The following is a 22,733-nucleotide window of genomic DNA, read 5'->3' as shown; positions in this document are numbered from 1 at the left end:
TTAAGGGCAGATAATGACATATCCTACAATTTTACCTCAGTGCTTGGGACTTCTTGGTTGTCTCCTATGGTAGATCTATTTTCTTGAGGAAAGGAGGGTAAAATTAAATATTGAATAATTGAGAGGGCAGCCTATGATAGTCATTAGTGCTATGCACAAATATTCTCTTTGTAAGATTGCAGTTCTCAGGTGAAGTCGGGAATAGCCCTGTGGTTTGCTAGGTCCAGTGATATGTAAAAAGAAGTCATGTGTGTCAAATTCCTGTGAGTTTTTTTTTTAAAGATTTTATTTATTTATTTGAGAGAGAGAATGAGAGAGAGAGTATGAGAGGGGGTAGGGTCAGAGGGAGAAGCAGACTCCCTGCTCAGCAGGGAGCCCGATGTGGGACTCGATCCCGGGACTCCAGGATCATGACCTGAGGCGAAGGCAGTCACTTAACCAACTGAGCCACCCAGGAGCCCAAATTCTTCTTGAGTTTTAAAAGCTAGTGCCCCTTTCATTACACTGTCTTCTTGGCCCCCCTACGTGGTTGGCTATGTTCCAGTGACAGTATGCCTAAGTCAGCCAAGTAGAAAGTTAACTAAGAGATTAAGTCTTCAAGTCAATGAAATTTTTTTTTTTAAGATTTTATTTATTTATTTCACAGAGACACAGCGAGGGAGGGAACACAAGCAGGGGGAGTGGGAGATGGAGAAGCAGGCTTCCCGCTGAGCAAGGAGCCCGACGCGGGGCTCGATCCCAGGACCCTCGGATCATGACCTGAGCTGAAGGCAGACGCTTAATGACTGAGCCACCCAGGTGCCCCAGGTCAATGAAATTTTAAGGCAACACAACCAGCCTGATAAGCAAAACCAGTAAAATCGTCAGTTATTCCTCCTGTACTTTTTTCTCAGGTTTGAAATGTCTCCAGGCCCACTAAGCTATTCTTAAAACTCTCTACTGGTTCATTGTATGATCAATGAGACTGACTTTCTGCTTCTCTTCTCATCTTCTCTCCAACCACAGTGAGCTTTTTCCAGCACCCATACCCTCAAACTCACAACCCCTCAGTGGCTTCCTGTTTGCCCATGGGAACAGTCCCAGTGTTTTAACATGGCTGAGAAGTCCATCCAGCACTGCTCGGGACCCTCCCCTTGGCCTCTGCTGATCCTTTCATATTTCTCCACAGCTGCAGCCTTCTCCATTCCATGTTTTGGTTTTACTCAACTGCTCTGTATCTCAAACTTGCCATGCCCTTACCTGGCTACCTGTAATACTTTTGTCACCTTCTTTTTGCTCGGGTAGTGTCTCCTTCCATCCTTGAGATTTCAGCTTAAATGCCTTAAGGAAGCCTTTTTTGACAACCTAGACCAGGTTAGATGTACTATGTAACAGCCAGTCCTTTTTAGAAAAGATTTTATCCATTTATTTGACAGAGAGAGAGAGAGAGAGAGAGCGCACAAGCACAGGGAGCAGCAGGCAGAGAGAAAGGGAGAAACAGACTCCCCGCTGAGCCGGGACCCTGGCATCATGACCTGAGCCGAAGGCAGATGCTTAACTGACTGAGCCACTCAGGCGTCCCAGACACTAAACTTTCAAGGGCTAAAGTGAAATAGACTTCCAGAACAAAGTTTTGTTTAAGAGAAAAATATTTAGTACTGCCTCAGCTTTTAAATTTAAATATAAAATTTAAAAAATCAGGTCTAGTAGTTCCAGCTACAAGGTCAAGCATCAAGGCCTTAGCCTTTAGCTCTCCTTCTGCTTAAAACCCCTTAGAAATTTCCCTGATTGGCTCACTTGTTTAGGTCCCAGCAAAAACGTTACTTCCTGTCACATCTTCCCTAATTCTTCCTTTATTTGACCTAATCACTATTTATCCCATGATGCTATTTTAGTTAATTCACAGCCATCTATCACTTCACCACTTAATTACTTATTTTTTTTTAAAGATTTTATTTATTTATTTGAGAGAGAGAGAATGAGAGATAGCACGAGAGGGAAGAGGGTCAGAGGGAGAAGCAGACTCCCTGCTGAGCAGGGAGCCTGACGTGGGACTCGATCCCAGGACTCCAGGATCATGACCTGAGCTGAAGGCAGTCGCTTAACCAACTGAGCCACCCAGGCACCCCACTTAATTACTTATTAATTGTTCATCTTCCCCAGGAGATGTAAACTTCACTAGGAGAGGAACTTCACCCATTTTATTCATGTCTAGAAAACTGCCCTGCACATAGTTGGCTTACAGTAAATACTTGTCAAATAAAAAAATAAAAATTAAAATTTTAAAATCAGTTTCCTGGTTGTACTCACCACATTTCAAGTGTTTGATAGTCACATGTGGTTAGTATCTACCATACTGGAGACATTGTGGATATAGATTATCTTCTCTAATCAAAAATTTCCCTCTGTATCTTATCTACTCACATTTCCTAATGTTTCTGAAATCCAAATAAGGCCAATAATGACCCTAAGTTGCTTAAGTTTTTTTTTTTTTGAGAGAGTGAGCACAAGCAGGGCAGGGAGTTATGGGGGGGTGGTGGGGCAGAGGGAGAGGGAGAGAATCCCAAGCAGGCTCCACATTCAGTGTGGAGCACAACGTGGGGCTCAATTCCAGGACTCCGAGATGGTGACCTGAGCCAAAATCAAGAGTGGGATGCTCAATCGACTAAACCACCCAGGCGCCCCAAAGTTGCTTAAATTATTATTTTTTAGATTTTATTTATTTGACAGAGAGAGCACAAGAGAGCGAGAGAGGGAGAAGCAGGCTCCCTGCTGAGCAAGGAGCCCAATGTGGGACTCGATCCCAGGACCCTGGGATCATGACCCGGGCCGAAGGCAGCTGCTTAACCGACTGAGCCACCCAGGTGTCCCTGCTTAAATTATTTTAACCAAAAGTTGAGATTTAACTTAAGACAGCAACTGTTTTAAAAGTATCCTATATTGAAAAGAACCAAACTACCATTTCCACCCATGATCCCACCCTACAATTTTAATTTTCTGGCCTTGACACAGTTTTGAAATGCCATATATGGCACCTGGGTGGCTCAGTCGGTTGGGCATCTGCCTTTGGCTCAGGTCATGATGCCAGGGTCCTGGGATGGAGCCCCATGTCAGGCTCCCTGCTCAGTGGGGAGTCTGCTTCTCCCTCTCCCTCCACCACTCACACTAGCTCACGCACTCAAATAAATAAAATCTTTTCAAGATTTATTTATTTGAGAGAGAGAGAATGAGAGACAGAGAGCATGAGAGGGAAGAGGGTCAGAGGGAGAAGCAGACTCCCCGCTGAGCAGGGAGCCCGATGCGGGACTCGATCCCGGGACTCCAGGATCATGACCTGAGCTGACCCAACCAACTGAGCCACCCAGGCGCCCAAAAATAAAATCTTTTTAAAAAATGCCATGTATGTACATGTGGTGGTGCTGTAAGAAAAGAACTGATGCTATCTAGGGGTAATCATGCCTTGAAATATGCCTGCAAAAGACAAATACTGGGAGATCAAAACACCAATGTTGTCTTGTAAATACACACACACAGATGTGGCAGTATGCTGTGGTGGTTTTAAAAATATGTCCACAACCCCTCTGACACACCACCCTTGAAGAGATGAAGCTTAATACTCCTCCATTTGGGTGTGGGCCTGACCCTGTGACTCACTTCTAACATAGAATATGGCACCCTGAGATTACGGGTTTTTTTTTTTTTTTTGAGTTCATTTATTTCAGGGGTGCCTAGGTGGCTCAGTCGTTAAGTGTCTGCCTTCGGCTCAGGTCATGATCCCGGGGTCCTGGGATCAAGCCCCGCATTGGGCTCCCTGCTTGGCGGGAAGCCTGCTTTCTCCCTCTCCCACTCCCCTTGCTTGTGTTCCCTCTCTTGCTGTGTCTCTGTCAGATAAATAAAAAAAAATCTTATGGGTGCCTGATTAGGCGACTGCCTTCGGCTCAGGTCATGATCCTGGAGTCCCGGGATCGAGTCCTGCATCGGGCTTCCTGCTCAGCGGGGAGTCTGCTTCTCCCTCTGACCCTCTTCCCTCTCATGCTCTCTCTCTCAAATAAATAAAATCTTTAAAGAAAAAAAAAGATTTTATTTCAGAGAGAGACAGCACGGGCAGGGGGAGGGGCAGAGGGAGAGGAAAAGGAACAATCCCTGCTAAGCATGGAGCCCAAGGTGGGGGGGGGGGGCAGTGCTCCATCTCCGCACCCTGAGATCATGACCTGAACCTAAGTCAGACACTTATCTTGACTGAGCCACCCAGGTACCCCAACCCAAGGTTTTTAAAAAGACTGTGGCTTCCATCTTGAATCACTAGCTCTAGGGAAAGCCAGCTGCCAAGCTGTGAGCTGCCCTATGGAGACACCCACATGGCAAGAAGCTGAGGGTCTCCATTCCAAAACCTGGCAAGAAATCAAGGGCTGGGGTGCCTGGGTGGCTCAGTCGGTTAAGCGACTGCCTTCGGCTCAGGTCATGATCCTGGGGTCCTGGGATCGAGCCCCACATCGGGCTCCCTGCTCGGCAGGAGGCCTGCTTCCCCCTCTCCCACTGCTTGTGTTCCTGCTCTTGCTGTGTGTGTGTCTCTTGCTCTGTCAATTAAATAAATAGAATCTTTAAAAAAAAAAAGAAAAAGAAATCAAGGGCTTTCACCAAATGGTCTCTGAAAAACTGGCCAGTCAATGACCAATCGAGTGGGCTTAGAAGAGGGTCTTTCAGCCACAGTCAAGCTTTGAGATGACTGTAGCCTGGGCTGACAACCTGACTCTAACCTCAGGAGAGACCCTGGACCAGACCACTGAACTTAGATTCTTCCAGATTTCTGACCCACAGAAACTGTGAGATGATGTTTACTTTTTAGGCTGCTAGGCTTTGGAGCAATGTGTTATCCAGTAATGGATAATTCATACAAGGGCTTATAGCTTGAAAAAGCTCCCCATTGCCAAATAAGGCATAAATCAATTAAGATATTTGTTTTCCCAAGCAGCCCCAAACTAGCATATCCAAATACCTGTTTCTAGAAATGATATACTTACTAAAACCATGATGCTATTGCTGAAACAACTTGTGAAATTAACCCTCAGAGTATGAATCTTATTCTCTGGAATTTTGCTTAATGGTGCCAATTCACCATTTGTATTTGTTATTTGCAGTAAATGTGGTGATTAAGTAAATTTTTTCATTATGAATCAAGCTTAAGGCATGTTTCTTAAGTAAAAGGCTGGTATAGGAAAAATGCCAAGGAAAATCCTAAGTATGTTTTCTTCTCTCTCTTTTTTTTTTTTTAATTTACTTATTTGAGAGAGAGAGAGAAAGCATGAGCAGGAGGGGCAGAAGGAGAGGGAGAGAGAATCCCAAGCTCACTCCGTGCTGAGCACGGGGTCCGGCGCAGGGCTTGATCACAACCCTGAGATCACTGCCTGAGCTGAAACCAAGAGTCAGACACTCAACCTACTGTGCCACCCAGGAGCCCAAGTCCTAAGTATGTTTGATATTGTGATATTTACATTAAAGGTTTTCTTTGGAATTAGCAGAAATGACCACTAGATGCCACTGTTGTTTTTTTTAAGGTTAAAAAAAAAATGAAAGAACATTTTAGAAACAAAAAAGTCAATTCTCATATCATAATGAGCACCAGAACAGAAATTGTTGGGTTATGTTAATGAAGAACCAAGACCTTTTTTTCACTACACAGAAGTTTATTGTGAAAGTAAATGAAACATACAAACATACAGTATGGCTAATGGTGGCAAAAGCAATCTGGTAGCTTAAGGCAAGTTTTAATGGAGATGAATTTAGAAAAGATGATGCAATGATGTAATTTTGCTTAAATATAGATTATGGAAAAATATCAAATTGCATCAATAACTTAATAAAGTTTTCAAAGCCTGCACTACTGGAGAAAAGGGGCTCATGATCTTAATGCCAGCATTAAGAAAGACGGAAGCAGCATTGAGCTGAATGACAAGAAAAATCGAGTATTTACAGAAGGATGGCAATATGAACATTTAATAACATTTGATCTTAGTTACTGGTGGAATGAAAGCCCTTAGCTAGAAGCAATAGAGAAACATGTACCATCATCATCATGTTATTAAAAAAATTAAGTGCAGAAGTCAAAAACCAAGGAGCTTTGTGATAAAGGAACCTTAAAACACCACTTTAAGGGCCACTTAAAAGGCGATTCCCTCAGGGGAAGTTAGGGCACTGAGTGTGTAAACATGTGAGCTGCACAACACTAAATACCAACCAAATTCATTCATAGTACTTAGTTACACAAGATCAGCATGGTCTTTAATGATGCATTATTGTTTATAACAATTTAAACACACTCCTTACCATGCATGACTTCAAATATATAACAAATATTTTTATTCTGAGATACAGGATATGTTTGTGAATTATAAGACCTATATACAATGAAAGTCACACCTCCCTCATCAGTCAAGTATATATATATGTGTGTGTGTGTGTGTGTGTGTGTGTGTGTGTGTGTGTGTGTGTGTGTGTGTGTGTGTGTGTGTTTTAAATGCAATGACCTTATTCAGACTTCAGTTTCTCTTCTGAATTGACCATGTCAGTTTTTCAAACTCTTTAAAATAATGCCATTTTATTATGATAAAATACATTTTTGCAAAAATTCAGAAATGTAGTAACATTTAATGAATGTGACATGAAAAATATTTGTAAGGAGGTGCCAAATGACTTAGCACTTTTTTCCAGTCTTGTATTTAAAAAAAAAAGTTGCATCCAATTTGACAGTGAGCCTATTTAAAAAATATTCTCATACTAATTCATCTCAAAAGGTTCTATTAATAGTCCTTTTGGAAAATACCATATATATAACCTGTGAGTTTTTTTCCAGAGTAATTAATGAAGAAAATGTATCCTCTGCACAGATGAACATTTTCTAAGACTCATTTTTCATCACCCAGCATTGTTTTTACAAAAGCATGCATTATAAAATACACATAAAAGCAGCTATCTTAAACATGATTTTAATACAATATTACCTTGGTAGCTGATTCGTCACTGTCTCCAGTTTAATATGCTGTTACATACATGAAGAAGCTCCAGTATCCCTTTTCTGATTGACTTAAAAAAAAAAAAATCCCTGAATAAAACAGAAGCCAGCCTGCGACTTCTTTAGGCATTTCAGTAGAGTATTATTACCATCTGTGGAGAATATCTCCACACAAACTCATGATTACAGAACAGAATGTAAAACAGATCTGGGGCAGATTAGAGTTAATACCAATTAAAACATTTTATGTTTAAGGAAAAAAGAAAAAGGTGATTATCAACATTTAAAAGGATACTGCAACTTTAACAACTGTAAACTTTGTGTTAAAAGGCTGTGGCAGACAGCTCTATGCTACTAGGTTTTTAGCTTGTTTAAAATAATGCAAACACATCAGCAGTTTTAAAATGCCATAAACTATAAAAACACAGAAACAAAACAAATAACCACGAGTGTCTATCTAAAATGAAGCTGTGTAACCAACACATGTAAAATTCCAAAAATAATTAGAACAACTGATTAGGGGGAAAACCCTCTGATAGAAATTTAAATTTCCTGACTTGTTCTTAAATGACATAACCTTTTAAATTAAAATGGAGGAAAAAAAGAGCTTTACAAATGGATAGTTTCAACTAACTAAAATAATGCCAACAAGGTAAGCTTGCATAGAAAAAAATTCAAATTACTGGCTACATGCATACAAAATTAGAAATGCAGGTATTATATAATCATAGTGCAAAACCATGGCAGTTTTTGATGTCTTGTTACTGCCTAAGGTTGAGAAATAGACCGCAGTACCTCCAGTTATCACAGTTTCTGGTCTTTTAATGATTATTTCTGCCAACTAGAAACAATGTATATGTAAAGATGGGTGGGCACATCTGCTGTGCTGCTAATAACGAAGTTTGAGGTCATCACCACCACCTAAATTGGAACCAGGACTAGGGTCTTGTTGTCTTCTTGCCTGCAACGACAAAATCATAATTGGGGGTCAAAACACGTTTTGAAAATCAAAGCGCTAGATAAATAAAATATAAAGTAGCATTTAAAAAAAAAAAGTTTACAACTAAAAAATTTTCAGCCACTATCTCCAAATGTAAGAGGAAAAAGAACAATTTAAATTAGGTATTACATATTTTGCTGAAGTTTCCATTAAAACCAAGAATAAAAATCTCATTGTATTCAAAAGAGCATGATCAAAATATGTACCATGCATAAAAGAACAACAAATCTACATTTATAGTTCTTGGACTATAGGGTTAAACACATCATCCATTCACCTTAGAATCAAAATTTCCCTTTTAATAGTACCTGACATTTATTGAGCACCAACTATATGCTGGGGACTGTTCTAAGCACTTTCCATGGATGAACCAATTAAAACCCTGTCAGCGGGACGCCTGGGTGGCTCAGTAGGTTTGTCTGCCTTCGGCTCAGGTCATGATCCCAGGGTCCTGGGATCGAGTCCTGCATCAGGCTCCTTGCTCAGCGGGGAGCCTGCTTCTCTCCCTCTGCCTGCCCCTCCCTCTGCTTGTGTGCTCTCTCTCTAATAAATAAATAAATGAATAAAATCTTAAAACCCTGCCAGCAACCTATAACATAGGTGCTACTGTTTATTTTACAGTCACACAAAAGTACACCGTCTACTAATGGTATGATTGAAAAATGTAGCGAATTTCATCTTACAGTATGCCATCTCTGCCACACAAGTTTTAAATAAAAACTTCTACCTCATGTAATAAAATCATTATTATGGATAAAGTATTGTCTCAAAAGCAAAAATGGATGCTCTTAGAGCTTCCACTAAGAAGAACCACTTCAGGGAGGCTACCATCTAAGAGCAAGAATAAACAGAATTTTTAACTGCTTTTGTTTATATACATAAAAGTTAAAGGCCAGGTTCTATTTCTCCAAAGTAGAAATAATGGACATGACTGTACTTTACAGATACCTTTATTGCATAATTGCATAAATATGAGGGGAAGAAAGACCTGGAGTACAACACAAAAATTTGTTACTTAGCAAGTGCAATTCTTAGAAAACAAACAAAACCCTCCCAAAAAACCAAGAGCAATTCTTAATAAATTTAGATAAAACCTTAAAAAAAAAAAAGCAAAACTGGGGGAAAAAATTGCAGTCCTTGATCCACTTACATAACCAGAAGTATTTTTACGACAAAATTAACAACTAAGAGGTTTGACAATTATAGACACTGAGGTTTTCAAGTTCACTTTAGAATAAACATTTCCAGTTAAACTACCGATCGCAAATTTTTAATAGAGAACATCTAACAACTAACAGGTTCTGTGTGAGACACTGCTACTATGAAGTTTTTCTTTAAACAAGTGCCCCTTTGGTCCACATACAACATTAATTCTCAGTCTCTTTACAAATTCCAATGAGTGTTTCTTCCATAAGCTTTCTTTAGTGACTATAAATGGGAGTCAAGTACAAGCATCTGATCGTTTACAGATCCTGGTTCTTTTAGCAATGGTTTTCCTATGTTAGACAATGGTGAGTCCATTTTACCAGTAGTTCAGGCAAAAAAAGCTTGAAGTCACCCTAACATCTCTTTCTCTCACACTCAATGGTGGGCTCTGACAGCTCTACATTAACAATGTCCTGAATCTGAGTGCTTCTGACTGCCTCCACCCCTAACCCTAAGTCCACGCCACAACCATTCTTCATCGGGATCTTGTCTGTAGTCACCTCTGATAATAGATATATATACCTGCCAGTAATTGAGACCACCGTGAAATCACCTGTGCAATCTTTAGCTAAATGGAATCGTGTATTATAATCACCAAGTGATTCTTCATTGTCTATGTCAGTTTTCGGAAACAAATCTAACCAAAGATCGAAATATTCTGGTTTCAGTTCTTAAGATCTGACACAGTTGTTACAGAAAAAGCATTCTTGGGGCGCTTGGGTGGCTCAGTCGTTAAACGTCTGCCTTCGGCTCAGGTCATGATCCCAGAGTCCTGGGATTGAGTTCCGCATCGGGCTCCCTGCTCCGCGGGAAGCCTGCTTCTCCCTCTCCCACTCCCCCTGCTTGTGTTCCCTCTCTCACTCTCTACAATCTTAAAAAAACAAAACAAAAGAAAAAGCATTCTTGACCTTCAAAGAAACATCTCAACAAGTCACACTTGTACTGCATGATCAAGTTTGGTGAGAAGCTCCAGCTATGTTGTCATTTTTCAAGAGCATTATGTTGTTTAGATAAAAAGGACACTGCCTTGTTCACTTTGAAACAAATCAAGTAAAACCCAACACTAACTTCTGTACTCTTATAAATTTTGATACATTCCTCTAGCAGATTTTAATTATTTTTATTAGCATACTGATCACTAACTAAATTTTAGCATATTTCTTTCAATTACTAGTCATGTTAAAGTTATGCTGTATGGTATGGACTGAAAAAGCTATGGAATGCATATTCATAAAAAAAGAAAACCCACCCCAAAAACAAAACCAAAAAACAACCACCCACCCAAAAACAAAAAAAAACACTTTAAGTTCCATACAAAATCAATGCTAAATGTAGTATAAGGACAGATCAATTCTGCAAAATCACAGATGGTGATATAAGCATCTGGGTTCAGTCAATGAAGATTAGAAAGGGGCTGAGCAATGAAGAAACACTGAGAAAAATCAATCCTATTTATATATTTACAAAACACTATTAACCTACCAATAATATTTTGTCAAAAGGATATTTCAGCTTTTGTCTTGGGATAAGAGTAATTTTCAAATTACTTTAATAATAATGGGATGAGGGGCGCCTGGGTGGCTCAGTTGGTTAAACCGCTGCCTTCGGCTCAGGTCATGATCCCAGGGTCCTGGGATCGAGCCCCACATCGGGCTCCCTGCTCATGCAGGAAGCCTGCTTCTCCCTCTGCCTGCCGCTCCCCCGCTTGTGCTCTCTCCCTCTCTCTCTCTCTCGCTCTGTGTGTCAAATAAATAAAATCTTTAAAAAAAATAATAATGAGATGACTTCAAGTGAGCGATGGCCTTCATAAGTAGTAATCAGCAGCTGGAGTTCTCCCTTCTGTTCATGGCTGTGCCAAAGTTGCTATGGGTTTATTTGTTTAAAATGTATTTTGGTAAAGGCATAGAGAAGAGTAAAGTCTTGTTATTTACTTGTGTTTGCAGTTTATTTACACTGTGAAGAAGGAATTAGGAAGATGTAATGGAAGACACTGTGAAGAAAAAACAAAAATACGACAAATGAGAGAGCTGGGGAAGGACTTCAACGGAGGGTGAGAGCAGAAGAGGGAGGAATAAGAGCTGGGAGACTGGGAGGAAATTTACTGTTCGGAGGGAAGATGTACAGACTGTCACATGAAGGAAACAAACACAGAAACAGACTTAGGTTCAGTGAAATAGCTTCCACAGGACTTGTATTCAGCAACTGGATGATCTTTCTAACGAAAGCAAGATGTTTTAGAAGGAATTCTGAGTAATTGGCTAGACTAGATGGTGGCTAAGAAACTCTCTGAACCTGATTATTAGAAAAGCATAAAGTCCATGATTTCTAGTTTATTTTCCTCTGTCAATCCACATGGGCCCTTGATTCTAACTTATTAACAGCTATTTCAGAATAGGGGTTTAATATAAAGCAGACACCCACAAGCCTGTTCAGAATATAAATCTGTTTTTAATATTTATAAAGAATTTGGGATGCCTGGGTGGCTTAGTCGGTAAGCATCTGCCTTCAGCTCAGGTCATGATCCCAGGATCCTAGGATCGAGCCCCACATCTGGGCTCCCTGCTCAGCTGGGAGCCTGCTTCTCCCTCTCCCTCTGCCACTCCCCCTGCTTGTGCTGTCTTGCTCTCTCTCTCAAATAAATAAAATCTTTTTAAAAATATCTAGATTAATTCTTTATAAATATATATATTTTAAAGATTATATTTATTTGTCAGAGAGAGAGCACAAGCAGGGGGAGTGGCAGGCAGAGGGAGAGAAGCAGGCTCCCCACTGAGCAAGGAGCCCGATGCGGGACTCGATCCCAGGACCCTGAGATCATGACCTGAGCAGAGGGCAAATGCCCAACAAACTGAGCCACCCAGGTGCCCCTAATCTAGACATTTTACTACAGACCTCTTACTACCAGTTGCTCCTGTTTTCTTTCTTTCTTTCAATATACTATTGTCCAGAAACATGGCAAATCCAGTTTTGAGGAGGCAGTCATGAGATGAGCCCAAAATAGAGTGACAAAAACAGTCACCCGGCACTCCTGGTCAGGGCTGTGCAGAAGTAGCCAAGAGCAGGGATGCCCAAATGAAAATGAATAAAACTTCTTTTGGTTGATTTCCATTCTTTTGTTATCAAGATTATCAAACTGTTGAAAACTCTTCACGAGAAAATGTTCTAATACTTAAAAATAGCTCCAACTTACTGAGTATAATATACTATGTTCAAACACTGTCCTTATACTTTATGTCTGACGCTTGACTAAATGTCAGAGTACAGAATTAACAGAATTTTAGAGTGGCAAAGTACATAAGAGATTTAGCTCAACTCTAATCTTACACACTGTGAGCCCGAAGCCAAGAAGGTTAAGTGATTCCCCAAGGTTTCATCATTAGCTGGTCACAACTGCTAAAGCTGGAGGAGTCACAAAGCAGAAATTTTAAGTCCTAATATGACAGAAGGGAGTGTCCTTTCTCCAAATGCAAAAAGGTAAAAACCAGGTCAGCAGACAATCATAAACACCTGTCAGGTACGGAGACTGCAAGAGCTGGTCTAACAGGCATGTCAAAAAATATAGTTCTTATAAAGTATACAACTTCAGGAAAACTTTACATATAAAGTGTTATTTCAAAATAAAAAAGATAGTGCAAATAATCTACATTTCCAGATGTAGACTGGGATGGCTCTACCACTTCAGCTATGTGATCTTAGACAAGTTTCTTATTCTCTTTCAGCCTCAGTGTTTTAAGAACCAAATGTGAAACAAATACTGTAGTGTATACTGCCTGGCATATAGAAGTACTCACACTGTCATTATTACAACAAAGCTGCTCCTCACCTCCCAATATGTGTGTGTGAACATTTGAAATGTTAAAAAAAAACAACAACTCTGCATCCTGTCAATAAGATGTAATTTTTACAAACTAAAACAAGGTTAGGACAAAATAAATTTTAATGAAGCTTGCATCTCCTATGATAGAGAACAAAGACTTCTTTTAAAAAAAGATTTTACTTATTTGAGAGAGAGCGAGCAAGAGAGCACAGGAGCAGAGGGACAGGAAGAGGGAGAAGCAGACTTTCCTGCTGAGCAGGGAGCATGACATGGGGCTCGATCCCAGGACCCCGGGGTCATGACCTGAGCCGAAGGCAGATGCCTAACGACTGAGCCCCCCAGGCACCCCACAAAGACACTCTTTCTTGGTATGGGAGAGGGCAGATCTAGTATCCTCTTCCTCCCTCATCAATTCTCTTCCGGTTCTCAGTCTTAAGTCTGAGTTTATATTCCCCTTCACTCTCATCTATTGCCTTTACCCAAAAGACATGTTAGGAAGGCCCAGTATAGACAGATTTTTATGTTCATTTGTCCTTACACAAAAATGAGTGTTGGTACAGTTAAAGTGATTTGAAAACTGAAGTCTGCGGGAATTTAAAATAGTGGCTGAGATTGTTTTTTTCTCGGACCACACAGAATCGAAGGCTCCAAAAACATACAAAACACAAATACAAAAACCACATAAAGCCTTTTGCCTGTTTTATTTCCAAAAAGTTTCCACCTAAAACTCTCCTATGATTTGCTGAATTGTATTAAAACTGCCTATAGTAAAATAAGCAGTAATTATTTACCCATTCTCTGACATTAAAGATAAGAATTTATTTGCTAACACTTTATAAACTAACCAGATGAAAGCATTTTCTACACAATGACAGAGAAAATCTCTTTCAGCACCCTGTCACCATGCGGCTGCATTAAGAGCCAACAGTACAATGTTACAGTTTTAGAAAGTGAAGAGGCCAATCAAGCTGAAGACAGTCTCTAGACACAGGGAGCGTTCATGAGCTGCTATCAATAACACAGGCATCTTTCCAATACATTTATGACCACAGCACTCATTCTGTCCTTTATTAACCTCAGTTTTTCAGAAAATCCCAAAGTAAGGCATTTGAATTACAGTTACACAGATGAAGAGAACTGCCATCAGTAATGCGTCAACATTTTCAAATCAGGGAAGGAATCCCAGGTAAAAAGGCACTTGGCCACTACTATGTGGCAACAAATAGCAATGGGCAGGCACTTCTCAGAAGAAATTTGATTATTTTTTCTTTTTTAATGTCTAATTTTTTATTAAAATACAGGATAGTGCACAGATCATAAATATGTAACTTGATGAATTTCCTATTAAATGAACACACCCATGTAACTAGCACACAGATCAAGCAATATAATACTACCCAAGCTTGGGAAGTTCCCCTTGTGCTCTCCCCTCTCCCTCGTCACTACTCACCCCCTGGGTAACCACTACCTCCACTTCTAACAGAACCCAGAAAAATTAAAAACCCTTTACTGTTATTAAAAACCAAACCAAAAACAAACAAAACAACCAATACCAGAATATAAAATATCTTGGCAAAATATCTCTGGATTTTCACATTCTGAAGTTAGGATATGCCTGCTTTTACTGCCACTCCAGATACATTGTGAGCCAAAGTGAACAGAAAGAGGAAGTGAGCCCATTTAAGAGTCAGATACTATGCTGGCAGCAACCCGGGAGGTAGGACCCTAGCCCTGATTTTACAGATGAGGCTCACAAGGATACGTAACTTTCCTAATGTCACAAGACAACAAATAGGAGAGACAGGATTTAAAACCAGAGCAATCTATTACAAACCTCATGGTCATTTTACTACATCAAAGGTTCTTAAGTTACATTGTCAGCTACTGGGTTCCATGAAAACACCCCAGGGACTACAGAAGGAAATCAGAGTAATTCCCACCCCTGCTTCACCCAGAGCAGTACCCCTTTTATCTACCATATACACGGGGGTTCTCTATAAAATTTCAAATGAAGGATTTCACATTTTTAGAAAAAACCTATATGCCAGAGATACGGATAGTAAGTTCTAGAATCTTCTACTTCCATCATTTTGTGTTAACACTAAAATTTTATTTCTTTTCTAAAGAGGTAACAGATATACAGGCTACAAAATTCAAAAGGTCTAAAAGATAAACAGTGAAAAGTAATCACCCTCCCATGTGGCCCCCAGATACCAGATTCCCCTCCACAGTTTTCAGTTAGTTTCCTACATTTCCTACTAAAGAGAGACAAATATGTGCATGTACTCCTTTTTAAAAACTACCCAGAGGGTAAAGATATTATACACAGTGTTATGTAGCTTTTACAGACCATTTTGTTGTATACCAAAGATTTAACAGTATTTCAACAAGGTTACTACAATAAAGTTTCTTCATTTCACTATAGTTTTTCACTTGCCAAATTAATAATAAGCTGCTATTGCCTCTGAAAGGTAGCAGCTCGATAATCTCAAAAACCTTGGAAGTGGTCTCATGACATGGACTTAAGTATTTAATTGAAGCAATGTACTGAGGGTTGCTGGAGTCGGGGGGGGTGGGAGGGATGGGGTGGCTGGGTGATAGACACTGGGGAGGGTATGTGCTATGGTGAGCGCTGTGAATTGTGCAAGACTGTTGAATCACAGATCTGTACCTCTAAACAAATAATGCAATATATGTTAAGAAAAAAAAAAGAAGAAGATAGCAGGAGGGGAAGAATGAAGGGGGGTAAATCGGAGGTGGAGACGAACCATGAGAGATGATGGACTCTGAAAAACAAACTGAGGGTTCTAGAGGGGAGGGGGGTGGGAGGATGGGTTAGCCTGGTGATGGGTATTAAAGAGGGCATGTTCTGCATGGAGCACTGGGTGTTATGCACAATGAATCATGGAATACTACATCAAAAACTAATGATGTAATGTATGGTGATTAACGTAACAATGAAAAATAAGAGATAAAAAAATTGAAGCAATGTGTGGCCATAAGCCTATTGCAGAGAGTGAAAATGAAGCTATAAAAAAAATGGTATTTATTTTTCTTTGTTAGAAAGAATTCAACACTACCTAGTCACTAAGGTAGACGTGGAAATGAAAGGTTGTACTTGCCAACATCCTGTTTGAGTCTCCATATTGTCTTTCTGCCTAAAATTAAAAGAATTATTTCAAAAGAAAAAAGAGAAATATCATACTAGTAAAATACCTTTTTCCAGAAAATCAGAGAAACAAAATGCTAAATTCCTACCATAAATGATGGATTGAAAACTTTCTAAATTTTACAGATGGTAAAATAGACACACGCTCAGGGAGTTTTAGAACTTATTTCAGGTTCAAAGACACTGGTACAAATCAAAACCTTTAGTAACCTTAACCTTACACATGTATTAAATGCTCAAGCACCACCACTACGAGGTTAGCACCATGGGGCCAGAGGCCTTAGAGGTTATCTAAACAGGGGTGGGACATCCCTAAGCCGCTGAGTTGCCAGCATCTCAAGCTTCCAAGGACCATTTACTGGGTTACTGCCACCCACGAGTTACCACTGCTCCTCGGCCCTCGCCTCCAGTCAGGCATCAGGACCACCCACTGGAATCATTATTATTCTTTTTTGCCTCAGCTTTTTCTTTTCCAGGCAAAATGGTTTCTAACCTCTCCTGGCAGGTTTTATTTTTCAACTTAATCATCTTTATGGGTGATGTGGACATTCATTTCCCAGTGCTAGGCTGTATTTGTAGAGGCCTTTTGGTTAGGAAACTGGTTTAAGTCTTCACTCTTCTTTCCATTAACCAACTACTTGAAAGAGAGCAAGTCAATTTTTCTCGGAGTCTCAGGTTCCTCAACTATAATAAGAATGTTAGAGTATATGGCATAATGTCCCATATAGATGTCTGAATTATGGGGGGGGGAACGACAATAATTTTTCCTAATGTTCTCCCCTTTTAAAGGAAAAAGAAGGTAAACTGTAAGAAAATAAGATTAGGAACTTCTTGTGGATTTATTTATTTTTAAAGGTTTATTTATTTTGAGGGAGAAAAAGCGCAGTGGTGGCAGGGGGGCAGAGGGAGAGAGTCCCAAACAGACTGGGCAGGGAGGCTTAAGTGGGGCTCAACCTCACAACCCCAAGTTCACGATCTGAGTCGAAACCAAGAGTTGGTCACTTAACCAGCTGCGCCACCCAGGCTCCCCATTATGTTTTTTTTTAAAGGGAAGCAAAATATACATGCACAAAGTACCAAAAGACATGCATACCCAAAACTTCCTAAGGGACTGCCAGTGCAAGCTCTGGAGTCAGATTCCAGCCCAATTTTATAGATGACAGTTCTCTATAAGAACTGATGTTTTAAATTATTGCCTCAGGGACTATGGAATCTTAAATCATTGATGACAATCTAACCATTTTTTCTATGCTCCAGGTCATAATGCAGGGAAAGTGCCCTGATAACACTTTAGAGAACTAAAAGGATAATTCAATTAACTGGAATCAGCACTGTGGTAGAGCTTTTAGTGCTAAAGAAGTACTTTAGAGCTATTATTTACTGTAGGCATACACCAGCCAACCACCATACTAAGTGCTTTTACAAGCATTTTCCTATTTAATTCTCACAACAATTTCTATGAGAAAATAAGCTTAAGAGAGATTGGCAAGTGATGAAGCAGGAATCTCAACTAGGCCTGACTACAAAGTCCATGCTCTCAAATCACTGACATAAAACCCACTGGAAAACAATCTACCTGAACAACAAATTATTTAACACCTCTATCAACAGACTATGCTTTTGTTCATACACAAATATAAACACATACACATATATATAAATTCACACACCAGAATGTTTTTCAAGTAGCATTATTTATAAGAACAACCAAGTTAGCATTTAAGACAACTCTTGGTGTCAACTAATCCATTTTATTTAAAGCAAAACGTATACAAAAACTTAGTAATCGTTCCATTAATTAACAAAGTTATTCTTCAAATGTAATGTAGCCAAAGAGCACTTTTTATAAAGCAATTCTTATATTCATTTAAAGCCATGTTGGCTTGTTCCCAGAAAGACTGACCAACCATGTTCTCAGACATGACAAGATCTCTTACTGCTTCATGCCTTTGCATACACTGTTCTTTCTGCCCGGAATGCCTTGCCTAGCTTGGGGCAAACTCCCACTCTTCTTTCAAATCCCTGCAAGGGTATTTTCCTGTGAATTCCCCAGGCAGAGGCAGACATAAGCACTCATTCCTCTACACTGTTCACTGCTCCCCTTCTGAACCTCCATTGTGTGTGGCTGCTGGTAAAGTAGTCTCCAATTATGTGTTTATGTATCTCTCTTCCCTCAAGTCTGACAGTTGCTCAAGGACAGAAACCATACGTTTTCTTCTTTCTTCCTTCTTTTCTTTTTTTAGAGAGAGAGACAGAGAGTGTGAGAGCAAGCAGCCGGGGTGGGGGGAGTGGTGGGGGGGGCGGTGGCAGAGGGAGAAGGAAAGAGAGAATCTTAAGCAGGCTCCATGCCCAGCAGGGAGCCTGACTCAGGGCTCTATCCCAGGACCCTGAGATCATGACCTGAGATCATGACCTGAAATCAAGAGTCAGACGTTTAACTGACTGAGCCACCCAGGTGCCCCTGTGCATTTTCATCTATATATTTACCAGTCTCTAATGCAGAATCCAGCACAACATAGTTGGGGTTCATTACTTAATATAAACCAACAAATTACAAACATTTAAAACTTTTCCAGAGACCAGTAATATGTATTACTCTACTTTAACCTCTAGTCTACCCTGTAACTTTAGTTTTCAGAGAGCCAGGATAAGAACTGTTTTCTGAAAATCTCCATTAGACAACTAGACAATGTACAAAACACTGGGGTGGGTAATGTGAGGACTAAAAAATCAGGGGCCCCATCTCACTGGGAATCTACAATAAAGGACAGACATGTTTTTAATTGTTTCAACATAACTGTTCTGTAAGAACAATAACAGAAATAAGTGCTCTGGAAACTACAAAGTAGAAAGGCTAATAACAGTGAAGCAGGCTGGAGAAGGGACTGACTGAATGTTCAAGCTGGGTTTTAACAAATGGGTGGAAAGGTACATTATCAGTCAGAGAAACAGCATGAGCAAAAAGGTTCAGAAGTGTAAGATAAATGCACAGTATAGGTTTAAAAACTTCTTACTACTACAGATACAAGCATTCTGAAAGAAAATGTCATGGGAAGTCTGATCACAAGAATTGAAAAGCTTCAAAGAATTACAAATGCATTGCATAATATTCCTCCTGTCTCTTCTCCTAGCTAAAAAGTACTGTATTCTCGGGGGCACCACCAATAGTTGCTATCAGTCTATTAGATTAATTCACTCACTGACAAAGCGAAATCTCAATCATTAAAAGATAATTCTATTTTATACACTAACCACTAAATAGCTTGATTTTTTTCATTTATTCTAAAATATATATATTGTCACATAGAGGGATACACACACACACACACACACACAATAACACTAATAATAGCAGCTGACATCTACTCAGCCACATACTCAAGAGGTGCTTTCATATGTATTTGCTTATTTAATCCTTAAAATGACCTTATGCGATAGGCACAATTATTAGCCTCATTTTATCAATGAGGAAACTCAGCCACAGAAAGATGAAATAACTTGTTCAAAGTGACAAAGTAAGTGGCAAAGCCAGATTCAGATCTCACAGGCTGGCTCTAGTGTCTGGGCTCTTCACCAATATCTCCGTACACACACACACATTTTTGTGTTAATTTAAATAATAGTGTACAAATAATTTTGTGCATGGAAAACCCACAAATTTTCTGTAACACCGATTAAAAAAATTTTTAATGTGTTAAAATACACTTAACATAAAAATTACCATCTTAACCATTTCTAAGTGCACAGTTCAGTAGTGTTAAGTATTAAGTACATTTACGATGTTATGCAACCAATCTGCAGAACTCTTTTTAATGCCTGGAAATTATTCTATTTAGTTCACGTAGTATAATTATATTTTAATTCCATTTCTTTTGATTATCAAAGATGAATGTGTGCTTTTTCCTATTTCTTCTTGTGTGAAATGCTCATGTTGATAATTAAGCTTATAAACTTGAAGCATTTATTAACATTTAACAATATTCTTTTCAAACACATTAGTTCTGATCTTGATTATTTTTGTTTTGTTAGCGTATACAATTTGTAGAAATTGGGGTTTTGAACAATGTATATACACTTTAAATATTAATCTAATTAAAGTCTGCTTAAAGCAGGGTACAATTTTATATAGAAAAAATCCATGTCAATTAAAAGTCTTATCAGATTTAAACACTGGGTAAGACTAAACTTCAATGTTGAAGACTGAAGGAGGCATGGGTAATCAAACTAAAGACACAAGGAAATGATTACTATAAAAACTGAGGTAATGAGTACTTTTAAGGGGAGGGAGAAGGTCATAATTAGATGCCCACATGAAGGGGGCTGCTGGGGTAGTTGTCAAAGTTTGACTTTTTTTTAAATCTGGATGGTGTTATTAGGGTGTTAGCCTTACAGTAATTAAGCTACATATTTCTTTTGTGAGGATTTCTATCTCTGTACCATAAAAAGTAAAAAAAAATGGTTTAGGTTAATTTCATTTAGTAAGAAAATATTAAATTTTCCTCTAGTAAAGAGAATACACAAATGGCCAAACATTACACTGTTACAAAATCAAGACATTCATTAAAAAATATAAAGTAATATAATTTCCAAAGAGTTTTAATAATGTTCTAAAAATATGTATTCTATGATAACATAAAGTAATTTTTACAAATAAGACAAAAACGAGGGAAGATATTTGGATCAATGAATTAAGAGAATATATACATGACAGTAAATGATTTTTATGAGGACCAATAAACAGTGAATTCATGTACAACCTTAAAATTAAGACTAAGTCTCTTTAGAGCAATTACATTTAATAAACACAAAGACGCAGTATAACTTTTGACAAATCAAAGACAAAATAAAACTATTTATAAAACACATTATGCACAACAAACATGACAAAGAGAGCCTGAGAGGTTGGGGGAAAGTACTAACCAGTTACTGCCAGCAGCTGTGAAACTCTCACCTCCATTTCCTCCCGATGAGACCTGTCTCTGTCTTCAAATTCACGCGTCCTTCTCCGGGCCTCTTCAAAGGCCTGCTGTGCTAATGCATCCTCCTGCTGTTGGAATACATGAAAAGGATATTTTAATTGTGATTTAGAATAAAAACTTACAATTTGACAGTGTTTGTTTCTTGGAGGAAATGAAGAGCGGAGTAATTCTAACAACTGAAAATGCTCTTCTCTTTCCTTACCTCATCCTAGTCACCAAAATAAAATCCTGTACAAGTCAATATTTAAACCACAGAGGTATATACTTCTATAATTTGGGTGTAAGACCAAATTATAGACCAAATAGGCCCCAGAGGGCCAGACCCTCTAATCAGGACAAGAAAGCCAGAAATATAAAAGAGAATATTAACAGAATTGATTATACAAATGTGAGAAACTGCTGAACAACAGGAAGTAAATAAAAGTCCAAGGGATATTATCAAGAAAAAACATTTGTAACATGTAACAAATCTACCTAACCCTTTCCCAATTAATAAAGATCTGCACATGAAGAAAATCCAGATACCTCAAACTCACTGTGTCTGAGGGACAACCGATTTAAACTATCTCCTTTATTCCCCCTTTAGTTTCCATTCATGGCACCACTCACTCATTTCTGCCAGAAGTCTGAGCCACCTTTGACTCTTCATTCTCCCGTCTCTGCAGAGCCTATCAACCACCAAGTCCTAGCCATCTGACCTCCTAAATATTCTTGGAAATTTAAAGTCTCTTTTTATTTCCTACAGTTTCTTAGTTCAGGCTTCTAAGATCTCTTACTAAAATTACTGCAAAGATCTCCTACACGGCCTCTCCCTGCTTCCATTCTGTCATCCCCGATTTACCAGAGCCATCAGAGCATGCCTGAGGCACAATCTGACCACAATACCCCCAACTTAAAAAAGCTCCCTCATTGTCTACAGCACAGGATGCTCAACCTTTGCAGTCACACACTTTTCAATACTAGGATTTTTCGATGGTACACTTCAAGAAACTAAAAGATAAAAATATCCAAAAAGTCACCAATATTCAACTTCCTAGCTTCACCGCAGCAAGGGGTGACCAGTAACTCAGTTCTAACCAGACAGAAGCATAAGTCACCTAATGGGGCTTCTAAGAAGTCATTTAAGAGACATGTCAGCTTTTCTCCTTCCTATGAGCTGATGCAATGCCCAGAGATACAGCAGCCATTGTGCAAACATAATAATGTGGACGCAATCCCACACTGAGCATAGCACAGCAGAAGATGAGAAGACCCAGGACCCCTGTAATATAATTAAGTGCTATACCTACCTGGACTATGCCTATACTGCTTGGTGTCGTATTCTGTGTGATGCATGTTTTATTTGTCACTATTAGTACGGCTGTTTAATACTTAAAATTTTCACTGACAAGATGTCTATAACTTAAAACTGAAAGGTGTAGGGGCGCCTGGGTGGCTCAGCCAGTTAAGTGGCTGCCTTCGGCTCAGGTCATGATCCCAGGGTCCTTAGAACCCTGCATTGGGCTCCCTGCTCTGCGGGGGCCTGCTTCTCCCTCTACCTCTGCTGCTGCTCTCCCTGCTTGTGCTCTGCCAAA

At 39.3% G+C, this 22,733-nt stretch overlaps 1 protein-coding gene across 2 annotated transcripts in view; it reads right to left on the bottom strand.

The window, feature by feature from the left end:
• Positions 1-5,945: 5,945 nt before the first annotated feature.
• CBFB (core-binding factor subunit beta) overlaps positions 5,946-22,733 on the bottom strand; it is a 55,875-nt gene continuing 39,087 nt past the window's right edge. Inside the window, exons 5-6 of one of the 2 annotated variants that reach the window (XM_028094707.2) lie at positions 21,101-21,227; positions 5,946-7,949 (exon numbers count right to left, since the gene is read on the bottom strand). In XM_028094707.2, the coding sequence (XP_027950508.1) occupies positions 7,927-7,949; positions 21,101-21,227 (150 nt within the window). In that variant the 3' untranslated portion in view covers positions 5,946-7,926. The remainder of the gene's footprint in view (positions 7,950-21,100; positions 21,228-22,733) is intronic. The other variant, XM_028094698.2, reaches the window with a different exon arrangement.

The sequence above is a fragment of the Eumetopias jubatus genome, unplaced genomic scaffold (genome assembly GCF_037043125.1).
Source record: "Eumetopias jubatus isolate StellerSeaLion01/CBP00866 unplaced genomic scaffold, mEumJub1_p1.0 scaffold_10, whole genome shotgun sequence".
Lineage (NCBI taxonomy): Eukaryota > Metazoa > Chordata > Mammalia > Carnivora > Otariidae > Eumetopias > Eumetopias jubatus.
This window is presented reverse-complemented; position numbering and strand designations above follow the sequence as displayed.